The following is an 18,967-nucleotide window of genomic DNA, read 5'->3' on the forward strand; positions in this document are numbered from 1 at the left end:
CTCTGACTCTCGCTTGGCCATGTGACTTGTGGTGGCCAATGGGATATAAGCCAACACAATATAAGCAGAGGCTTGCAAAAGCCCTTGCAAGTGTCTGCCTGCTGCCTTGGTTCCCCGTGATTGCCATGAGAAAACATGCACAGGCGGACTTGCTGGAGGCTGAGACATGTCGGAGCAGAGTCGTTGCTCCAGTTGTCCCCTCCAGGGCCACTCCAGACCAGTGGACAGCAGTCAACCCCCAAACATGCAATAAAGCCATGACAAAACCCAAAGAGCTGCCGAGTAACCCGGAGCAGATGAACGACAAACCTGAGAATGCACCAAGCCAAGACCAGCGTCACTGTCCAGTCAGCCCCGAGACTCCCGAGCCAGCTAAGTGCTTCTTGTTCCATGCGGTCGGCTTTGTGGTGAATGGTTGATTTTTAACCAGCACTACTGTGGCAGTGGCTGTCTGTTATTTTTCTTCTTGGAATATGCAGCCAAAACCAATCTTAAATGATACTCTAGGTCAGCAATGCCTTCCCTGCAGAATGCTTGGGAGGATCAGAGAGAGAGATGCGCGCAGAGGGCTCAGTCCAGGGAGGGAAGTGCCCTCCCCCTCTATCTCCCTCTTGAACCTCGTGGTCCCAGGCATGAGTGCACAGGGGGCTCTCTTGGCCCATTTCTCTCTGATCCCCTTGGTCCCCCAGGGAGAGAAGTAGGTGAGTACATGTTCATGCCAGTTCCAGAGGCTGAGCCATTGTGTGCCCGCCCCACAGCAGGACGGGAGGATCAGAGAACACAAGTGGCAGAAAAAGCTTTGGAGAGTTGAAAGTCTTTCCACAAGAAAGCCATGTGGAGTGATGTCACGGAGACCCAGTCAGGGTGTTGGGGACCTGCTGTGGGATCTTGGGTAGCCACTAAGGAACCTCTGTGGGCCTCAGTTTTCTTCTAAAAGGAGGTGTTTGCCCTAGGTGAACTCCAAGGCCTCTGCCAATGCTGCTGAGTTTTAATTTGATGTAGGTTTAACTTCTGTGATAGGCAGAATAATGACCCCCCAAAGATGTTCACGTCTTAATCCCCTGGATCTGTGAATATGTTACCTTACATGACAAAAGGGACTTTGCAGGTGTGATGAAGGTTATGACCCTGGAGATGGAGAGATTTTCCTAGATTATCCAGGTAGCTTGAACTGCATCTCTTGAGTGCTTACATGAAGAGAACCTTTCCCAGCAGAGAGTTAAAGAACCAATGAGTTGGAGAGTGAGAAGAGCTCAATGTCCTGCTGCTGCCTCTGAGATGTCGGCGTTCTGTGGAAGGACCCAAGAGAAGCCTTGAGGAGCTCAGGCAGCCCCCAGCTGATGGTCAGCAAGGGGAGAGAGGCCTCACTCCTACAGCCACGTGGAACTGAATTCTGCTAACAACCCCTCTAAGTAAGAAAACAGATTGTCCCTTAGCACCATCAGAAAGGACACATCCCTGCCAACACTGCTTTTAGCCTGATGAGATCCATGCTAGAGCTAGACTTCTTTTTTTTTTTTTTTTTGAGATGGAGTCTTGCTCTGTCACCCAGGCTGGAGTGCAATGGCACGATCTCTGTTCACTGCAACCTCCGCCTCCTGGGTTCAAGCAACTCTCCTGCCTCAGCCTCCTGAGTAGCTGGGATTACAGGCATGTGCCATCATGCCTGGCTAATTTTTTGCAATTTTAGTAGAGACAGGTTTTCACCATGTTGGTCAGGCTGGTCTCAAACTCCTGACCTTGTGACCCACCCACCTCGGCCTCCCAAAGTGCTGGGATTACAGGCGTGAGCCACTGCGCCTGGCCCACGCTAGGCTTCTGAACCTGCAGAACGATAAGATAATAAATGTGTGTTGTGTTAAGTTGCTAGGTTTGAGGTATTTTGTTCTGGCAGCAATAGAGAACTAAGCCAAGCTGCCATGTACTGTCCCTCTATGTGCCAGGCGCTGTCCACATTCTTGTTAATGTCCACAACCATCTAGCAAAGCTGCAGTGATAGATAAATGACCATTTTGTAGGTGATGGAACTGAGGCTCAGAGAAATGAGGTCTTCTTACATCCTGGCTACACAGCTTGGAATGGGCCATGTGGGATGGGGGCTGAGTTTGTCAGGCCCAGCTCCGATGTCCTTTCTCCAACACAAGCTCCTAGGATATGCGGATGGTAGAGCTTCCTAAGTGGTTGACCGTGTTCATTACAGGGGGCCTCAAAGGCTGGGGATACCCAGCCAGGCTGTGGTATGGATGGGGCATATGGACTGCCTGCCCCATCTCTGTAGAAGGCATGGGTCTGCTCAACATTGGGCCCTGAGGATGCAGAGACACAATTATTCAGGCTCTGTTACTTCCTGGCCTGGGAGAGCGGAGTAAGTTACTTACCTCTCAATGCCTTGCTTTCCTTTCATCTATAAAACAGGATGACAACGGGACCTACCTCGTATCGTTGTGAGGATTCAGTGTGAAGGGCTTAGCACTGTGCCTGGCACACAGTTAGCACTTGACAAATGTGAGCTGTTTGGGGGATTAGAGTGAATAGAGAATGATCTCTGTGTTTTAGGTGCCTACCTGTGCCAGCAACCTGGGAGGCACCTGGCATAGCTTAGCTGAAATCCTCACAGCTAAATCCTCCTGTAAGGAGAGGGCGAAGGTGTCCATGAGGAAGATGCAATCAGACATAAGCTGAGTGACTTGTCCAAGGTTGCATGCTGGTGAGCAGCCAGGCTTGACTCAAAGCCAGGTTCGGCTGCCTGATTCCAAAGCACAGACCCTTCCCACTACCTCCGGAACCTGGCAGAGGTGGGGGTGTTCTGGGCTTGCTCAGGGTGAGATCCTTAAAGGGCGAAGGCTGTGTCCAGGGCAGCCCTGGAGAACGGCCAAGGGTACTGGATAGAAGCCCTGTATCAGTGAAATGCTACACCTCCCAGCCCCCAGGCCTGCAGGGCTGTCTGCTTGTCATTCGGACCTCAGCTTACATGCCACCTCCTGAGAGAAGCTCTCCTCTGACTGCCCACTCTAAGGCTCAGCCTCCGTCCCTCCCTCCTGCCCCTCTCTGCCGTGGTCTTGTTTGTGGGTGTGGACAGGCAGGAGGGTAGTGTGGCTCACTCTGAATAGCTGGACTGACTCTTGGGTCTGCCACTGTCCAGCAGAGTGCACCTGGGTACATGGCATGACCTCTCCCAACCCCTGTTTCCTTACCCCTCAAGACCAGCCCAGCCTCTTTCCTTGGGGGCCATGAGCACGACTCATGAATATGAGGCAGAAAGGTGTTCTGGAAAGGCAGAGCGTGGTTTGAAGGCGGCATGATGCCTATACGAAGTCAGAAGACAGTTCTGGCCCCGGTGAATGCCAAGGGATTGTGAGCGAGGCCCAGTCACCTGCCCAAAAGAAACACTTTCTTGGCCGGGCGCAGTGGCTCACATCTGTAATCCCAGCATTTTGGGAGGCCAAGGCGGGCGGATCACAAGGTCAGGAGATGGAGACCACGGTGAAACCCTGTCTCTACTAAAAATGCAAAAAATTAGCCGGGCGTGGTGGCAGGTGCCTATAGTCCCAGCTACTCAGGAGGCTGAGGCAGGAGAATGGCTTGAACCCGGGAGGCGGAGCTTGCAGTGAGCCGAAATACCGCCCCTGCACTCCAGCCTGGGCGACAGAGCGAGACTCCATCTCAAAAAAAAAAAAAAAAAAAAAAAAAAAAAAAAAAAAAAAAAGAAACACTTTTCCCTTTTAAGGCAATGAGCTAGATATTTATATATTGAATTTTAGGGTCTGTTTAAAACCAACCACTGAATGCATTTGTCTGGAAATCGAGTCCCCAGCCTCATTTCCCAGCCCGACTGCACTTCTCCACACCCCACCTCACCCCACGCTTCTGCGAACCCTTCTGAAAATGTTCGCTGAATGTTCACTGTGGTGCAGCCCCCTCTAGGTGCCGGCAAAACCATGGTGAGGAAAAGCAGACCCATCGTGTGCGCCGAGTGCTGATGATGGGGGAGACGAACAAGAACTCAATGATCAATGACACAAGGTAATATTTCTACCACGGGAACTAGAAGGCCCTGGTGCTGGGGCTGGGGAGGGAGGTGTCCCACCAAGTCAGGAAGGTCAGCGAAATGAGCTGAGGCCTGAAGGAAGAATGGGATAAGAAAGCCTTTCCAGGCAGAGGGAACAGCATGTGCCAAGACTCTGTGTCAGGGAAACCTGATACTTAGGAGGAACAGAAAGAAGAATCCTCCCTCCAGTTGCCTCCTGCACTTCCCTCCCCCAGGCCATCTTCCTTCCTGTATGATTCCATCTCTGCTTGCTAGAAGCCTCTCCATTCTTCAAAGTCAAGTTCAAATGCCTCCTCTTCCAGGAAGCCTTCCAGGACATACCCTTTGCTCATTCCCTAGGAGGATGATTTTCCTGCCTGTGATCTCCCTCATCTCCCCCAGCACCTCTTGGGCCCTCATCCATGCCATCTTGTATGTAGGCTCTGTGTCTGTGTCTTATTTTTCCAACTAGGACATACATCCTCAAGGGCAGATACTGTGTCTACACTACACTGGAGAACAGTGTAGACATGAAGTCACGTGGTCCTGGGTTTAAATGTTAGTAGAGGTCACTTAAGTAGTAGGACCTTGCATAAATGACTCTATACCTCTTTGGACCTCAGTTTCCTCACCTGGCAAAGGGGGATAATGGGGTGGGGGTGTGGTGTGGTTATACAGCCCCCAGCTGGGCTCTGAGCAGCTGTAAGAGAAGGGGCTTGCCAAGGGGCTTGGAATAAAGAAGAGGGGGAAAGACTTGTTATAATTCCCAAAGCCTCAGGGCTTTGAGGGCTTCAAGGGGGTTAGACCTGAGTTTCCCAAATTTGTCCGATGGTAAGAAACACGTGAGTCACTTGTTAACAATGTGTATTCCCAGGGTCTACGCCTGGGGTTCTGATTCAGCAGGACTGGGGTAGACTGATATCTGTGTTCTGGAACTTGTGCTCATATATAGTTCTTATGTAAAATTTGGTGGGGAAACTGAGGCCTCAGAGGAAGGAAGTGATTTTCATGTGCATGGTAGATTAGATCAATGACCCCAGTCATTGATCTTTTCTGTGATAGGATTAGGTACCCACATCCTTTGCCAAGTAACTCTGCAGGGCTCACTCACTGCGCATAGAGTATACTTCCCCATCCCACTGATGCTGGGCTTGGCCGTGGGACTTGTTTTGGCCAATGAGGTATGGTTGGCTCCCTCCATGCTCCTACCCTTTACCTTGAGAGAAACAAGTCTGGGGTGGCTGCCAGTCCAAGGAGAATGAGGAGAAACATGAAACAGGCTGAACCCAACTCACATTCTGGACTCCTGCCCAGCACAGAGAGCACGGCCAAGATTAGTCAAACCCCAGCTGACCCACACACTGGTGAGTGAGGAAATAAATGTTTATTGTTTAAACTACTGAGTTGTGGGGTGATTTTGTTATGCAGCATTATTGCAGGAGTAACTGACTCATACACTGACTAAATGAATGCTGTTCATTTGCTAATGTCATGCAGCAAATGAATGGCAAAGCCAAGCCTAGGTCTCTGCTCCTAATCCACTGCTTGTTTCTCATTGCTTCTCTGTCTTTAAATCCTGAGGGCTCTCCCTGTATGTCTATTCCCTGGAAACCCCTCACGTCCATAGTCCGCCCCATCTCTACTCCTGGGTACATCCCGCTCCAGACAGCAGGGTCCATCCCAGCAGCCCAGAACCACTTCTAGCTGCTAATAAGCTGAGGCGTCTTGAGTAGGCAGTTCCACCTGCAGAGCTCCCAAATGGATGTAGGAGAGTTCCCTGCAACCAGGGAAAGGGCTCCAGGAGCTTCCTTCTGGCTTCTACCAGTTAGAAAGAGTTCTCTCTCCACCACCCCCATTGGGGTCCTGGGTTTCTCCAGTTCAGAGCTTTGTCAAGCCAGAGAGACGCACAGCTGAGGCTTTCTAAACTGTTAGAGGTCTTTTCTATCACTTGCTGGCTTTTTTTCTTCTTTGAGATGGAATCTCGCTTTGTTGCTCAGGCTGGAGCGCAGTAGCACAATCTTGGCTCATTGAAAGCCCTGCCTCCCGGGTTCAAGTGATTCTCTTGCCTTAGCCTCCCGAATAGCTGGGATTACAGGCACTCACCACCACGCCTGTCTAAATTTTGTATTTTTAGTAGAGACAGGATTTCACCATGTTGGCCAGACTGGTCTCGAACTCCTGACCTCATGTGATCCATTCACCTTGGCCTCTCAAAGTGCTGGGATTACAGGCAAGCGCCACTATGCCCCACTGGTTTTTGAGGGTCTTCTCAGATTGCCTCCTTTGAGTCAGCTCCCTCTGGACCCCAATCTGAGTGCGGCTTAAAGGCACCCAGGGCCTCAAAAGAACTACAGTTCAGTCAGTCACAAACATGCCCTCTCAGCCACAGCAACACCACCAACATTCCCAAATAAAACCACACTCCTCAGACCCAAACACACAGACAGGCAGAGACACAGTTAGATGTACAAACTCATGCTCAGATACACAATACCCCCTACGCCTGTCCCCAAGGCCCCACAGGTTGACACATCCATGCTCACAAATGCATGTATACAGAACCCACATGGCCACAGTCATATGCGTTGTAAACACATGGTCACCAAACACATATGACAGCACACTCACACATACACAGACTCAAATGCACAATCAGACCCACAAGCTCAAGGTGCTGTGGATACATCAAGGACTTCGCCCAAGGACTGGAGTCTGTCAGAGCTAGTCAATTCTTGCCTCTCACTCTTCCTGGCTTTGCGACTCAACTTGTCTGAGCATCATCTGTGAAATGGGGACACGGATGCCTCCTTCTCAGAGAGGCCACAACGATGCAGTGAGGTCATGCACGGAAAACACCCCTCAACCAGGTGGAGTCAGTTGCCCTCTCTCTCTCTTTTTTTCTTAGAGTTTCGCTCTTGTCGCCCAGGCTGGAGTGCAATGGCGTGATCTCGGCCCACTGCAACCTTCGCCTCCTGGGTTCAAGTGATTCTCCTGCCTCAGCCTCCTGAGTAGCCGGGATTACAGGCATGTGCCACCATACCTGGCTAATTTTTGTATTTTTAGTAGAGATGGGGCTTCACCATGTTGGCCAGGTTGGTCTCGAACTCCTGACCTCAGGTGATCCTCCTGCCTTGGCCTCCCAAAGTTCTGGGATTACAGACGTGAGCCACTGTGCCCAGCCAGTTGCCCTCTTTCTTTCTATGTCCTTGGCATGCCCTTCCTCCCTTCAATGCCATTTTTTTCTATTGTTCCTTTCAACATTCTACTGGCTGGGTGCAATGGCTCTTGTTTGTAATCCCAGCACTTTGGGAGGCTGAGGCAAGAGGATCATTTGAGGCCAGGAGTTCAAGAGGAGCCTGGGCAACATATAAGACTCCATCTTTAAAAAAAAATTTTTGACTGGTCCTTCAAACTGCAAGTCAAATTCCACCTCCTCCAGGAAGACTTCCTGGGTCTGGACTTCCACATCTGGATCCCTGCATGCTTACCGTGTGGGCCCTACCCTACATCAGAAAGATCAGCTTGGAGGCCCACTCACTTTCCCTCCTGCGGCCTGGCCTCCCTCAGCTCTTCCATGGACACGGCCCTGACCATGCTCACTGCAGGGGTTTGGCAAAGGTTGCTGAGTGAATAACTGAGGGGCACGCTCACAGTGCCAACCGTGAGATCTTCTACCCACAGGTAGCATAATGTCCTCGATAATCACATGTGGCCCTCAGGTGGGGATGAGGCTGGGAAGCATCTCTGGGACTCAGCCTCACGTGACACTGAGGACAGCGGTCCTGGTGGAGAGGGGAGGCTAGGAGCCCAAGTGAGTGGGGACTAGAGAGAGAACAGGGTGGAGGGGAGACTGCGGTGTTCGGCAACTTCCTTTTTCGCTGTGAGGGAAAGAAGGGTGGTGGGTGGAGGATGACGCGAGGCCACAGAAAGGGTTAGTAAAGGTGAGCTTCAGGAGAGTTTCGCTGGAGTTAGACTGGAGTGGGCTGAGCTTCACAGAAAGCACTTGTGATCGAGGTTCAAGTTAGGCTGCAAGAGATGACACCTCCGGGCTCTCCTGGGTCTCAGTGAGGCCATGTGACTGAGGCCCTGCCCGTGGAATGCATGCAGAAGAGAAAGATGCTGCCTCTACCTACCTTGCTTCAAACATCATGCTGCCCTGTCTTCCCTCTCTTCCCACAGACATGCCTGAGACTCAGTTTGGATCATACAGATAAGGAGCAGGGGGCATGGGGAAACGAGGAAATCACCTGGGTCCCTGAGTCTCTGAGTGGATCAGAGCCACCCCGCTAACGTGGACTGCTCACCTCTGGATTCTCCCATGAAATACGTCCACGTTCTTTAAGGCACCTAATGTTGGATCTTTTCGTTACAGCAGCTTAACTTTTACCTTCAATAATATGCACTCAACAAGTGGGAGCAATTATTACCAATACCACCACAATGAAGAGGTAGCGCTTACTCTCCCAGGTGGACGGATCACATGAAAAACCTTTGAAAAGAAGAAATCACTCCACAGATGTGAAGGAGTCTTTTGTGAGTCTTGCGTGTGCCCTCCCTGGCACAGCACGATGGGGCACTACCCTGGCCCACGTCGGAAGCGCTTACCTGCCTGGTTGGTGGTGATGTTCACAGAGGCGAACTGAGGCGAGAAGGGGCTCTGGTCAGTAACGCCATTCACGGCCTGGATCTCGAAGGTGTACTGGGTGTGGGCCAGCAGGTCACTGATGTAAATGCGTGGCTCGGTCAGGCCCAGCTGGCGCGGTGCGTACTGCACGTTGTCCCCGCAGCGGGTGCAGGCGCCCCGGCCCGAGCCACAGCTCTTGCAGATGATGTTGTAGACGAGGTCCTCTCGGCCTCCAGAGTCGCGGGGAGGGGTCCACTCCAGCATGAGGGAGGTCTCATTGACACTGGAAATCACAGCCTGGGGTGCAGAGGGGATGGCTGGGGCGGGGGAGAGGTGTTGGTCAGTGGGGGGCTCAGGGGGTACTATCCCCCACTGATCACTCTGTGCCCACTGCTCTGGCTCCAGCCCAGGCCTCCGAAAGGACCTCCTTAAATTCTTTCTCCTGTCTCCCCACCAAAGAGGTGTTTCTGGAGTATAACTTAGCCTGCCGTACACCTGCTCAAACCTTTCCCTCCAGGTTCCAACCTGCTCAGTGTTTGTTACTGAGGATAGTATTTTCGCATTTGGAATTATACCTGCCCAGTATGTATTTTCGCCTTCTTCCTTAGAACAGCTCAGCTTTATTCACGGTGGCAACATGTCCAGCTAAAAGATGGCATTTCCCAGCCTCCTGTGTTTAAGTGCTTGCCACTGATATAGAGCAGAAGTTGTTGACTAGGACTGTTTCTTTAAAAAGAGACAGACAACTATGGCATGTCCCTTTGTCCTTCCCCCCTTCTGCCGCCTAAAATGTGTGTGATGGCTGGGACTTCAGCAGCTATGTTGGACTATGAAGTGACCTTAAGAACAGAAACAACAGTGGCTCACACTGTAATCCCAGCACTTTGGGAGGCCGAGGCAGGCGGATCACCTGAGGTCAGGAGTTCAAGACCAGCCTGGCCAACACAGGAAACCCTGTCTCTAGTAAAAGTACAAAAAATTAGCCGGGTATGATAGCGGGTGCCTGTAATCCCAGCTATTCGGAAGGCTGAGGTGGGAGAATTACTTGAACCCGGGAGGTGGAGGTTGTCATGAGCTGAGATCACGCCATTGCATTCCAGAGCCTGGGTGACAAAGCGAGACTCCATCTCAAAAAAGAAAAAGAAAAAAAAAAAAGAACCAAAACTAGGTTGGGTGTGGTGGCTCATGCCTGTCATCCAGCACCAGCACTTTGGGAGGATGTGGGAAGATTCCTTGAGCCCAGGAGTTCAAATCTAGCCTTGGCTAGATAGAACATAGTGATACCCTGCCTGTATGAAAAATTAGCTGGGTGTGGTGGTGCACGCCTGTAATCCCAGGTATTCAGGAGGCTGAGGGCAGAAGGCTGAGGGCACTTGAGCCCAGGAGGTTGAGGCTACAGTGAGCTAAGATTATGCCACCCTGAATGGCAGAAAGTCAGGCCCCAGAGGCCATCGTGGATTGACCATACTGTTCCAGGACTGTCTGCCTTGGGCTCCTTTTGGGTGAGAGAATAAATCTGTACAGTTTCAGCCACCAGGGTCAGCTCTGTTACTTACAGCTGAACGTCATCCCTGACAGATACAGGGGTTGTGATGCCGTGCTCTTAGTCAGCCCCTTCCTAGAGGACCTTGGCCTGTGATTCAGGCAGCCGCTGCCAGGTTAGAACACTGGGCAGCCTCTTCTGCCACAGACACTACCTGTGTTGCTTCATCTCCTGCCAAGCCTCCCTTCCCTTGTCCCTTTGTGAATCCAGACCTTGACTGGATCTTTCATGTGACTCAGCAGAAGGGGGTAAGGAGCCAGACGCCAGCACCATGGTGTCTGCATGGTGGGAGCACGGCCACCCCAGGATGCCCCTTTCTTGATGCCCCTTACTTTTCCATTTCTCTTCCCACCAGGGAAAGACTGGCTGTAACCGGATGGCACCCAGCCCTCGCTCTGACCGGATGGCACCCAGCCCTCGCTCTGACCGGATGGCACCCAGCCCTCGCTCTGACCGGATGGCACCCAGCCCTCGCTCTGAGCCTTTCTGCAGGTAGACCTGGGACTCGGTCAGGCATCGCCCTTGAGGGGCCCCGGGACTTACTTGTGCAGGGCATGTCCAGGGGATCCAGGTCTGCTCTGTAGTAGCCATTGCGGCAGACACAGTTGGTGGCCCCTTCAGAAGTGGTCCGGCTGTTGATGGGACAGTGGGTACAGGCCTTGTCTCCTTGGTTAGCCTTGAAAGTTCCAGATGGACAACCTGAGAGAGAAGACAAGGAGAGTCACCAGGAAACCAGATGAAGACTCAGGGAGGTCACGAGCCACGCAGTCTCAGGCAGGGGCCACGCAGCCTCGTAGAGGGGCCCTGCAGCACCATTGCTGGAAAATCTCATCTCTTGAAGCGTTTGAAGTCTCCAGACCCCAACGTGGGAGTTCTTATTCTGCCAGGGCTCCCTAGTTTCTTGTCCGTGAGCTGTCTAGGGCTCCCAGCAATCTTCCCTCACCTATCCCAGCCTGGCTGTGTCACGGTCTCTAGAATCAATCCTGACCTAGTTATGAGGCACATCTGAAGACATCTGGGGCAGTGTGCATGGGTTCCGGTCTTGCTTACTAATGTCTGGCTGGGCGCTGATTCTTAGAACTAGATTCCCGGGTTGCAGACAATTGAGATGACTACACGGCAGAAGAAAAGTCCTAGGGCAGCATAGAGAGGCGATGTGGCAGAACAGAAGAGAACACTACTTTTGGAATCAGACCGACCTGGCTTTGAGTACTGGCTAGGCCTTTTACTAGCTGTGCAGCCCCAGACAATCTGCTTAACTACTCAGACTCAGTTTTCTTATTTGTAAAATTAGGATTCTAAGGCCCATCCCTGTAGGGTCATTGTGAGTATTCTGCTTAAGCGTAAGGCACATGGCACAAGGCCTTGCACAGTATAGGTGCCCAATGAACAGTAGCTGTTATAGTTGGTATGTGATCAATTTATTAAAATATTAATAAAAGGGGCCTGCAGTACCAGGGCCAGCCTAAGGAGGGCACTGCTTGCACTCGGCCCACATTTGCACTCGGCCTGCATTTGGCTTCTCCCATGGGCTGTGGCCATCATCCTTGATACGGAGTCCACCCCCCATGCAGCTCTGAGTATGAGGTTAGGGCCTATAAGAGGCAGCCGCCTTGTGTGCACACATATTCAGATCCACCTTCCTCTTCTTGCTGGCCCTGGGCTGAGAATTAGGAGGCTGAGGGTCTAGACCCTGCCCCTCTCCCAGCTTCAGCCTGCTGGGTTCATGAACCCAGCTCTGCTATCATACCTTGAAGGGATTGTGCAATGGGTAAGTGGGTGGACACGAAAGAGCTTTGCAACAAACATTTCGTCTCCTTGGGATGAAATGCAGCTAAACCATCCACAGGCCCCCAGGCCCTCACCGGGAGTACATTTCATGCCTGGGTGCTGTGGGTTCTTCAGCAAGTGACTCAGCCTCTCTGAACATTAGTTTCTGTGTATATAAACAATTAACATAAATTTCCCTAGTTCATTTTTTTCCACCTCTAGTCTTCAAGGCTTATCTTCCCAGTCCAAGTATTAGCAAACCACTCTCCCTCAACCCTCAACCAGCTCTGGCCTCAGAGACTCTGCCTTTCTTGGTGCCCAGAACATTGCTTGGGTTCAGAGTGCTCTACTTACCCACCATAATTATTTTTCTGGGGGTCTCCTGGCCATGCTCTCAACTCCCCCAGGATCAGAGCCATGTCTGACTCACAGCTGCTTGTCCTGTGCCTAGCTTGGAATCTGCACTCAGCAAGTGCTCTATAAATACTTCTTTTGTTGTTGTTATTAAATTTTTTTGGTTTTGTTTTGTAGAGATGGGGGTGTCACTATGTTCCTCAGGTTAGTCTTGAACTCCTGGGCTCAAGCAGTCCTTCTGCCTCGGCCTCCCAGAGTGCTGGGATTACAAGCATAAGCCACCACACCTGGCCCATAAATACTTCTTGGAGTTGCCTGCTTAAGTGGAATGAGCATGGGCTTTGGAGGCCATGCAAGCCGGAGGGCAGTGAACACAGTGGTTAGTGTGCAGGCTGCTGGCAAACCCAGAGCCCCCTGTGTGAGCAGTGTGGCCTCGGGGAAGTCACTTAAACTGTTTCCTTATCTGTAAAATGGGACAATGGTATCTATCTCCTAGGGTTGTTGTCAGTTTATATTGCTTAACTTATGTAAAAACACTTGTAACAATTCCTGGCAGTATTAAGCCATCTGGTTCAAAAGCAATTTGCTGAGTGACCTTTGACAAGCTGTTTGACCTCCCTGAGCTACACTATTCTCACTGGAAAGACCATCTACCACACAAAGGGGCCATGAGGTTTACTGCACTGGCTCTGGGTCCCCTGAGTCCTCCTGCCCTCCCTCTCGTCTTCCTCTTGGGCACCGACCTTTCCCTGATGGCTGGATGAAGGGGCAGTCTCACCATCTTGGCACTGCCCAGAGCTTCTGGGCAGTCAGGACACGCAGGCTGCAGCCCCAGCTCTGGTCAAGCAGTCGGCCTCTCTGAACGGCTTTCCTCCTCCACAGAATGGGGGCACAAGGTTCCCAGGAAGGTCTAGAACCATCCTTAGAGATGCCAAAGGGTTTTGGCCCCAAGATCAGGCTCCTCCTGCTCCCTCTCTGCAGACAGCCTACCCGATTCAGCATCCCTCCTCCATCTGTGGGCATTCCCGGGGGGCTGCCAGTGGGTAGCTGCTCCCTCTCCCCTCTGTGTGGTGCCAGCCCTTCCATCTGGACTGCCTTCCTGGCTACCCTCTCCCCCTGGCAGTGTCCTGGCTCCCTCTCAGATTCCCAGACCACCCCTGCCCTAAGCTGCCCTTCATTTGCTGTGTTGCCTGGCCAGGTTCGACCCCCACCACCAGGCACTGTATCATTTCTGTACCTATGGCACTGTGCTTCATGAAACTCACTCTTCTCTGTCCTGGGAAGTGGCGTCACTCTCTACCCTGTCCCCCTGTAGCCGATCAATTACTAGGTCTTCCCTCCTCAGCAGTCTCTGGTCTTGTCTTGGCCGCTCCCCCCGCTGCCAGCATCTAGAAAGCTCTTTCCACCCATGCCTCAGCCTCTCATGCCATCTGGCCTCCTCCCGCCCACCCACTCTCCAAACTAGCTCTCTGGAGTGCAGACCTTTCCAAGTCACTTAAAAATCCACAAAGGCACATACACTGGAATACTATTCGGCCATAAAAAGGAACAAAGCATTGACACATGCTACGGCCCAGGCGACCCCCGGACACATCGTGCTCAGTGAAAGAAGCCAGCCATGAAAGCAGGATTCCATTTATATGAAACAGGCCCAGCACAGGCACATCGAAAGAGACAGAAAGTCGATGCATGGCTGCCAACGGCTGGGCATAGAGGAGCAGGGGGAGGAGCTGCTAATGGGGAACAGGGCTTCTTTTTGGGGTGATGAATATGTTCTAAAATTGATGGTGGTGATGGTTGCACAATTCTTTGAATACACTAAAAACCATTGATTTGTACAATTTATTTTATTTTTTTTGAGATGGAGTCTCACTCTGTCACCCAGGCTGGAGTGCAGTGGCGCAATCTCGGCTCACTGCAGCCTCTGCCTCCTGGGTTCAAGCGATTCTCCTGCCTCAGCTTCCCGAGTAGCTGGGACTACAGGCGCCCGCCACCACGCCTGGCTAATTTTGTATTTTTAGTAGAGACAGGGTTTCACCATGTTGGCCAGGCTGGTCACGAACTCCTGACCTCAAGTGATCCACCCACCTCGGCTCCCAAAGTGCTGGGATTACAGGCGTGAGCCACCACACGTGGCCTGATTTGTACAATTTAAATAGGCAAATTGTATGGTATGTGAATTTTATTTCAATGAAGCCACTATTTGAAAACGTCCACACCAACTCCCCAGCAGACATGGGAAGCCCAAACTCTGCAGGGCCCCTGGGCCCCAGGGGGCTGGTACTTGCCCACCACTCCTACCTCAGTGTCTGGTGCTCTCCCACACTCAACTAGGTACAATGTCCACCCCAGGCCCACCTCACGCCCCTGGCTTTTGTCCATCTGCTGTTGTTGCTTAGAATGCCTCCCCTTCGCCATCAGGCAAACTCCTAGACTCTTTTAAGACATCATTTCCTCTAGGAAGTCTTCTCTGAGCCCCCTGGCAGCGTCTATTTTATTTATTTATTGAGATGGAGTCTCGCTCTGTCGACCAGGCTGGAGTGCATCGGCATGATCTTGGCTCATTGCAACCTTTGCCTCCCAGGTTCAAGTGATTCTCCTGCCTCAACCTCCCAAGTAGCTGGGATTACAGACATGCACTACCACGCTGGGCTAATTTTTTTGTATACGGTATCTATTTTAATTACTTATGAATGTGTCTACCTGGCTGGACTGTAAACTCCCAGTATAATGTTGGGTTCCTAGCGGGTGATGGGTGGATGAATGAGGAGCTGGAAGGCGATCGAGCCCTACCCCCTTAGTTGACATTTGAGAAAACTGAGGCCCAGAGAGGAACAGACAGGCATAGCTCTTCAGTAGCACAGGCCAATTCTGATCCCAAGTCTACTGTGTGACCGTGGGGTGCGCTGGGGCCTCAGCTCCCATCAGCTACCTCTGAGAGGTCTGGGTGGCCACTGTCCACAGCACCCAGGGGGCCACACTGCTCCCAACTTCTGGGTGGGAAGGGAACCTGTCCTGCTGGCATCTGCATGTCATGTGCAGTAGTGGAAAGAAGATAATGAGACCTGAAACACAGGAAGGCAGCTGTACCTCTGACAGGTGTGTGGGCTTGGGAAGACCTTCTCCCCTCTGAAACTCAGTCTCCTCATCTGGAAAGGGGGCTAATGATGCCTGCATGGAATAATGACAGAGACAGCCACTGAATGGGTCTCTGCTCCACTGTGGCCTCTCTGCCAATCCTCCACAGTCTCTGGAGTGATCTGTTTAAAATGAATCAGACCTGCGGCACCTTGTCTAAAAACTCCCTCATGTGCAATTTATCCCCACTGCACTCAGAATAGATCCACACGCCTAGCCTGGCTACAAGGCCTGTGACGTTGGTCCTGATGGTCTCCTGGCTGCTTCCCCCTCCTCCCCTCACTCACTGTGCTCCCGCCTGTGGTCATCAAACCCGTTCTCACCTCCAGGCCTTTGGCCAAGCTGTTCCCTCTGCCTGAAATGCTTTCCCTGCTCTTCCCATGGCTAGCTCTTTTTCTCCTTCAGGCCCCAGCTTAAATGTCACCTCCTCTGAGAGGCCCACCCTGACCACCCTGGCTAAAGCAACTGTCTCTTGCTGTGTTCCGTCTCAATCTCAGTTTCCTTACTGACCCTCATCACAATTCGTAATTATATTAGAAAATGGTTTGTCAACTTATGTGTTGTCTTTTTCCCTGCACTGAAAGTACCTGGAGAAAGGGAGGAGGAGCCGGGGTTGTCCGGCTCTTGTGGTTTCCCCAGGCCCTAGCAGAGCAGCGGGCCCGTAGTAGGCACTTGATGTATACAGGCTGATGGAATCAATGTGCCTCTTACAGGGTGCCATCAGAATCAGAGGAGAAAGTGGGTGAGAAAATGCTTAGCTGAGTCCGTGCCTGTCTGGGTACCACCAGAGTCATCTCGATCTTACCAGCCCATCATCAGGCTCACGGTCCTCTCTGCCTCCCATTTGTTCTCCCCATGGTCTTCCCAGGGACCTGTTGACCAGGGCGTTGACCAAAGCATCTCAGTTTTCAAACTGCAAGTCCTGTATCCCAGAAACTCCCTGGGATTGACCGGGAGGATTGACCATTTTACTGTAACCTCTCTGGCCCCATCTGTCACCTCTCTCATCTGCTTGCAGTTCCCTGGACGTCGGGCCACATATGCTGGTCCCTTTGCCCAAATGCCCTTCTCCCCCATCTCCCTGGCCCCTTGGATTGGTGAGTCTGATGTGTGTGCCCACTTCTAGGCGGCCTGCCCTCCATTTTCCTACAGTGCCAGCTCACACCTCCACTGTAGCACACAAGACATGCTCCGTGTGCAGTGGTGTGCTGTTAAACTGGCAGGGGAGGGGAAAAGAAGCCCTGATTGGTTGTGTTTGCCAATTTGTGTGGTATAAATACTCCCACCAGAGCAAATGCCGAGCTACCAACTTGAGATCACTGAACGCTGACTTGGGAAAACATGTGCACAGTCGGCTCTTGCAAGTCAAGCTCCAGACCACCACTGGACTTACATGGCACATGACTTTGTTCTGCCCACTGGTTGGTGAACCTTGGTTGGGGCAGGGGCTGGGTCTTTCACTTCTGCATCCCCAGTGCCTATCCCAGGATCTGGCACATGGTAGGTGTTCAGCCAATTTAGTTTTGCTGAATGAAGGCAGGTCTGTCTCCCTGGTTGGACAGTGAGGAGGAGGGGCTGTGGATTTGAATGGATTGATATACACAAGGCACTCAGAACACACAGTAAGTGCCATGTAAATGGCTATTATTACTCATCCAGCATGGAATGACAAAAATAATTCCCATTTATTTTGTACTTTCCAGGTGGCAGGCCCAGTGCTGTGTCTTACATGGATTCTCTAACTTATTCCATAAACCGCCCACCCAACTAGGTACCATTATCATTCCCATTTTACAGATAAGGAAACTGAGGCTCAGGGAGAATGAAGTGACCGCCCTAAGGTCACATAACAAGTCAATGGCACAGCTGGGGTTGACCTTAGATCTTCGTGATCCAGAACAGCTTGTGTCTAAATGCTACTGGTCCCAGAAATTAGTGAGTGGTGAGTGTCACGGCTGGACACCATCTTGTCAGGTCTGCCGAGGGGACGGGATTTGCTGGAGCCTCTCAGAACGGCAGAAGTAGCGCCTGGACCTCAAACCCAGGACTCAGGGCTCAAAGCAGCCAGCCAACGCCAGCCTTCTGCAATCACCCAGAGCCCTTGGCCAGGCAACCCAGGGCAGGATGGCAGCGGGCCGGGGAAAGGAGGGAGGGTTACAGGGAAACAGATTTTCTCCCCGCCTGCCCCCTGGGCTCTGGGGATAGGTGATAATTGACCGAGTGAGCCCTGAGTCAGGCCGAGGCAGGACTCCATCTGGGCCTGGCACGGTGGGGCTGTTAATTGGCATCGGGTGATCCTCAAAGCCTCAATGGCTGGCCTGCTGCCTCTGCTCCCCCCTCTCCTCCCAGGGACTCCGGCTTAATCCCAAAGACAACTGATGCCACCTCGGAGTCAATCGCTGGGTCAGGCCCAGTGTGTCAGGCTGCCAAGGCTTGGAAGGAGCATCTCTGTCTTCCTTGGGGTCCTGTAGACCAGAGGGCGCTGTCTGTGGTTCTGGGTAGAGGTGGCATCTGAAAAGGTCTGCACCCTGGGGTCAAGTTCCTATTCCCCAGACCTGAGCAGGACGTCTGATGAAACTGAACCTGGGCATGGACTGTGGAGCTACGGCCAGGGCTTAATCCCAGTTCTACCTCTCATTAACTCTGTGACCACAAACAAGTTACCTAACCTCTCTGTGCCTAAGTTTCTTGTCTGTACAATGGGAATAATAATATTGATTATATTTGCTGGGCAGATTAAACAAGTTAATGAAAGTAAAGCACCCTAGCAGTGTCTGCCTGGCTCATGTTAAGTGCTACGTAAGTATTGGCTATTATTATATTCATTCATTCTTGGCCTCCATTTGCTATGTGCTAAGCACTGGAGATAATAGAGATAAAGAAGACATAGTCCCTGTCCTCAGAAGTTCAGGCCCAGTTGGGGAGATAGTGAGTTGTAAATTTATTCTACAGGCATTTACTGAGTCCCCTAGTAGGTGCCAGGTACTGGGACTTTGAGACAAAAGGCCTCGGCCCTGGAACATAAGAGACCATGACTAAGCAGGGGGCTGAGATGCCTTCCTTGAACCAGGCTTACCTGCTGGCTGCTGTGGGCAGAGGGGCCAGGGAGCGGGTTCTGGGGTCAGCGGTGGCAGGTTTGAAGTGCAGCCAGCTCGCTTTCCCACCTTGGACTCTCTAGGAAGTCAGTTCTGGGTTTCAGTTGGGGAGAGGAGTTTGACTGGATGGAGAAAAGAGTCTTGGCCCCAGGGTAGGGGGGCTGGCGGCCCCAGCAAACTGCCGTTTGCTCCGTGAGCCTAGGTGACTTCCTGCCCACTCTGGGCCTCAGCTCTACTAGATTTGAATGGATTGATATACACAATTCAATCCAATCATTCAATCCACAATCCAAGGGAGGTGCTGCCTGGCACCCCCTCTAGGGCTTCTTCCAGCTTGGGACTCCAGCTGTGGGTGGCTCAGACACCCAGTGCTGAGCCTTGCATTCTCTTTGAACTGTGGAAAGACTGATTTGCAT

The 18,967-nt window shown here is 51.9% G+C and overlaps 1 protein-coding gene across 6 annotated transcripts in view; it reads right to left on the reverse strand.

Annotated features, from left to right (window-relative positions):
* EPHB2 (EPH receptor B2) overlaps positions 1 to 18,967 on the reverse strand; it is a 206,064-nt gene that overhangs the window by 42,423 nt on the left and 144,674 nt on the right. For all 6 annotated transcript variants that reach the window (XM_077970544.1, XM_077970568.1, XM_077970563.1 and 3 more), the window contains exons 4-5: positions 10,738 to 10,893; positions 8,633 to 8,968 (exon numbers count right to left, since the gene is read on the reverse strand). In XM_077970544.1, coding sequence (XP_077826670.1) covers positions 8,633 to 8,968; positions 10,738 to 10,893 — 492 coding nt within the window. The remainder of the gene's footprint in view (positions 1 to 8,632; positions 8,969 to 10,737; positions 10,894 to 18,967) is intronic.

The sequence above is a fragment of the Macaca mulatta genome, chromosome 1 (genome assembly GCF_049350105.2).
Source record: "Macaca mulatta isolate MMU2019108-1 chromosome 1, T2T-MMU8v2.0, whole genome shotgun sequence".
In the NCBI taxonomy this organism is placed as follows: domain Eukaryota; kingdom Metazoa; phylum Chordata; class Mammalia; order Primates; family Cercopithecidae; genus Macaca; species Macaca mulatta.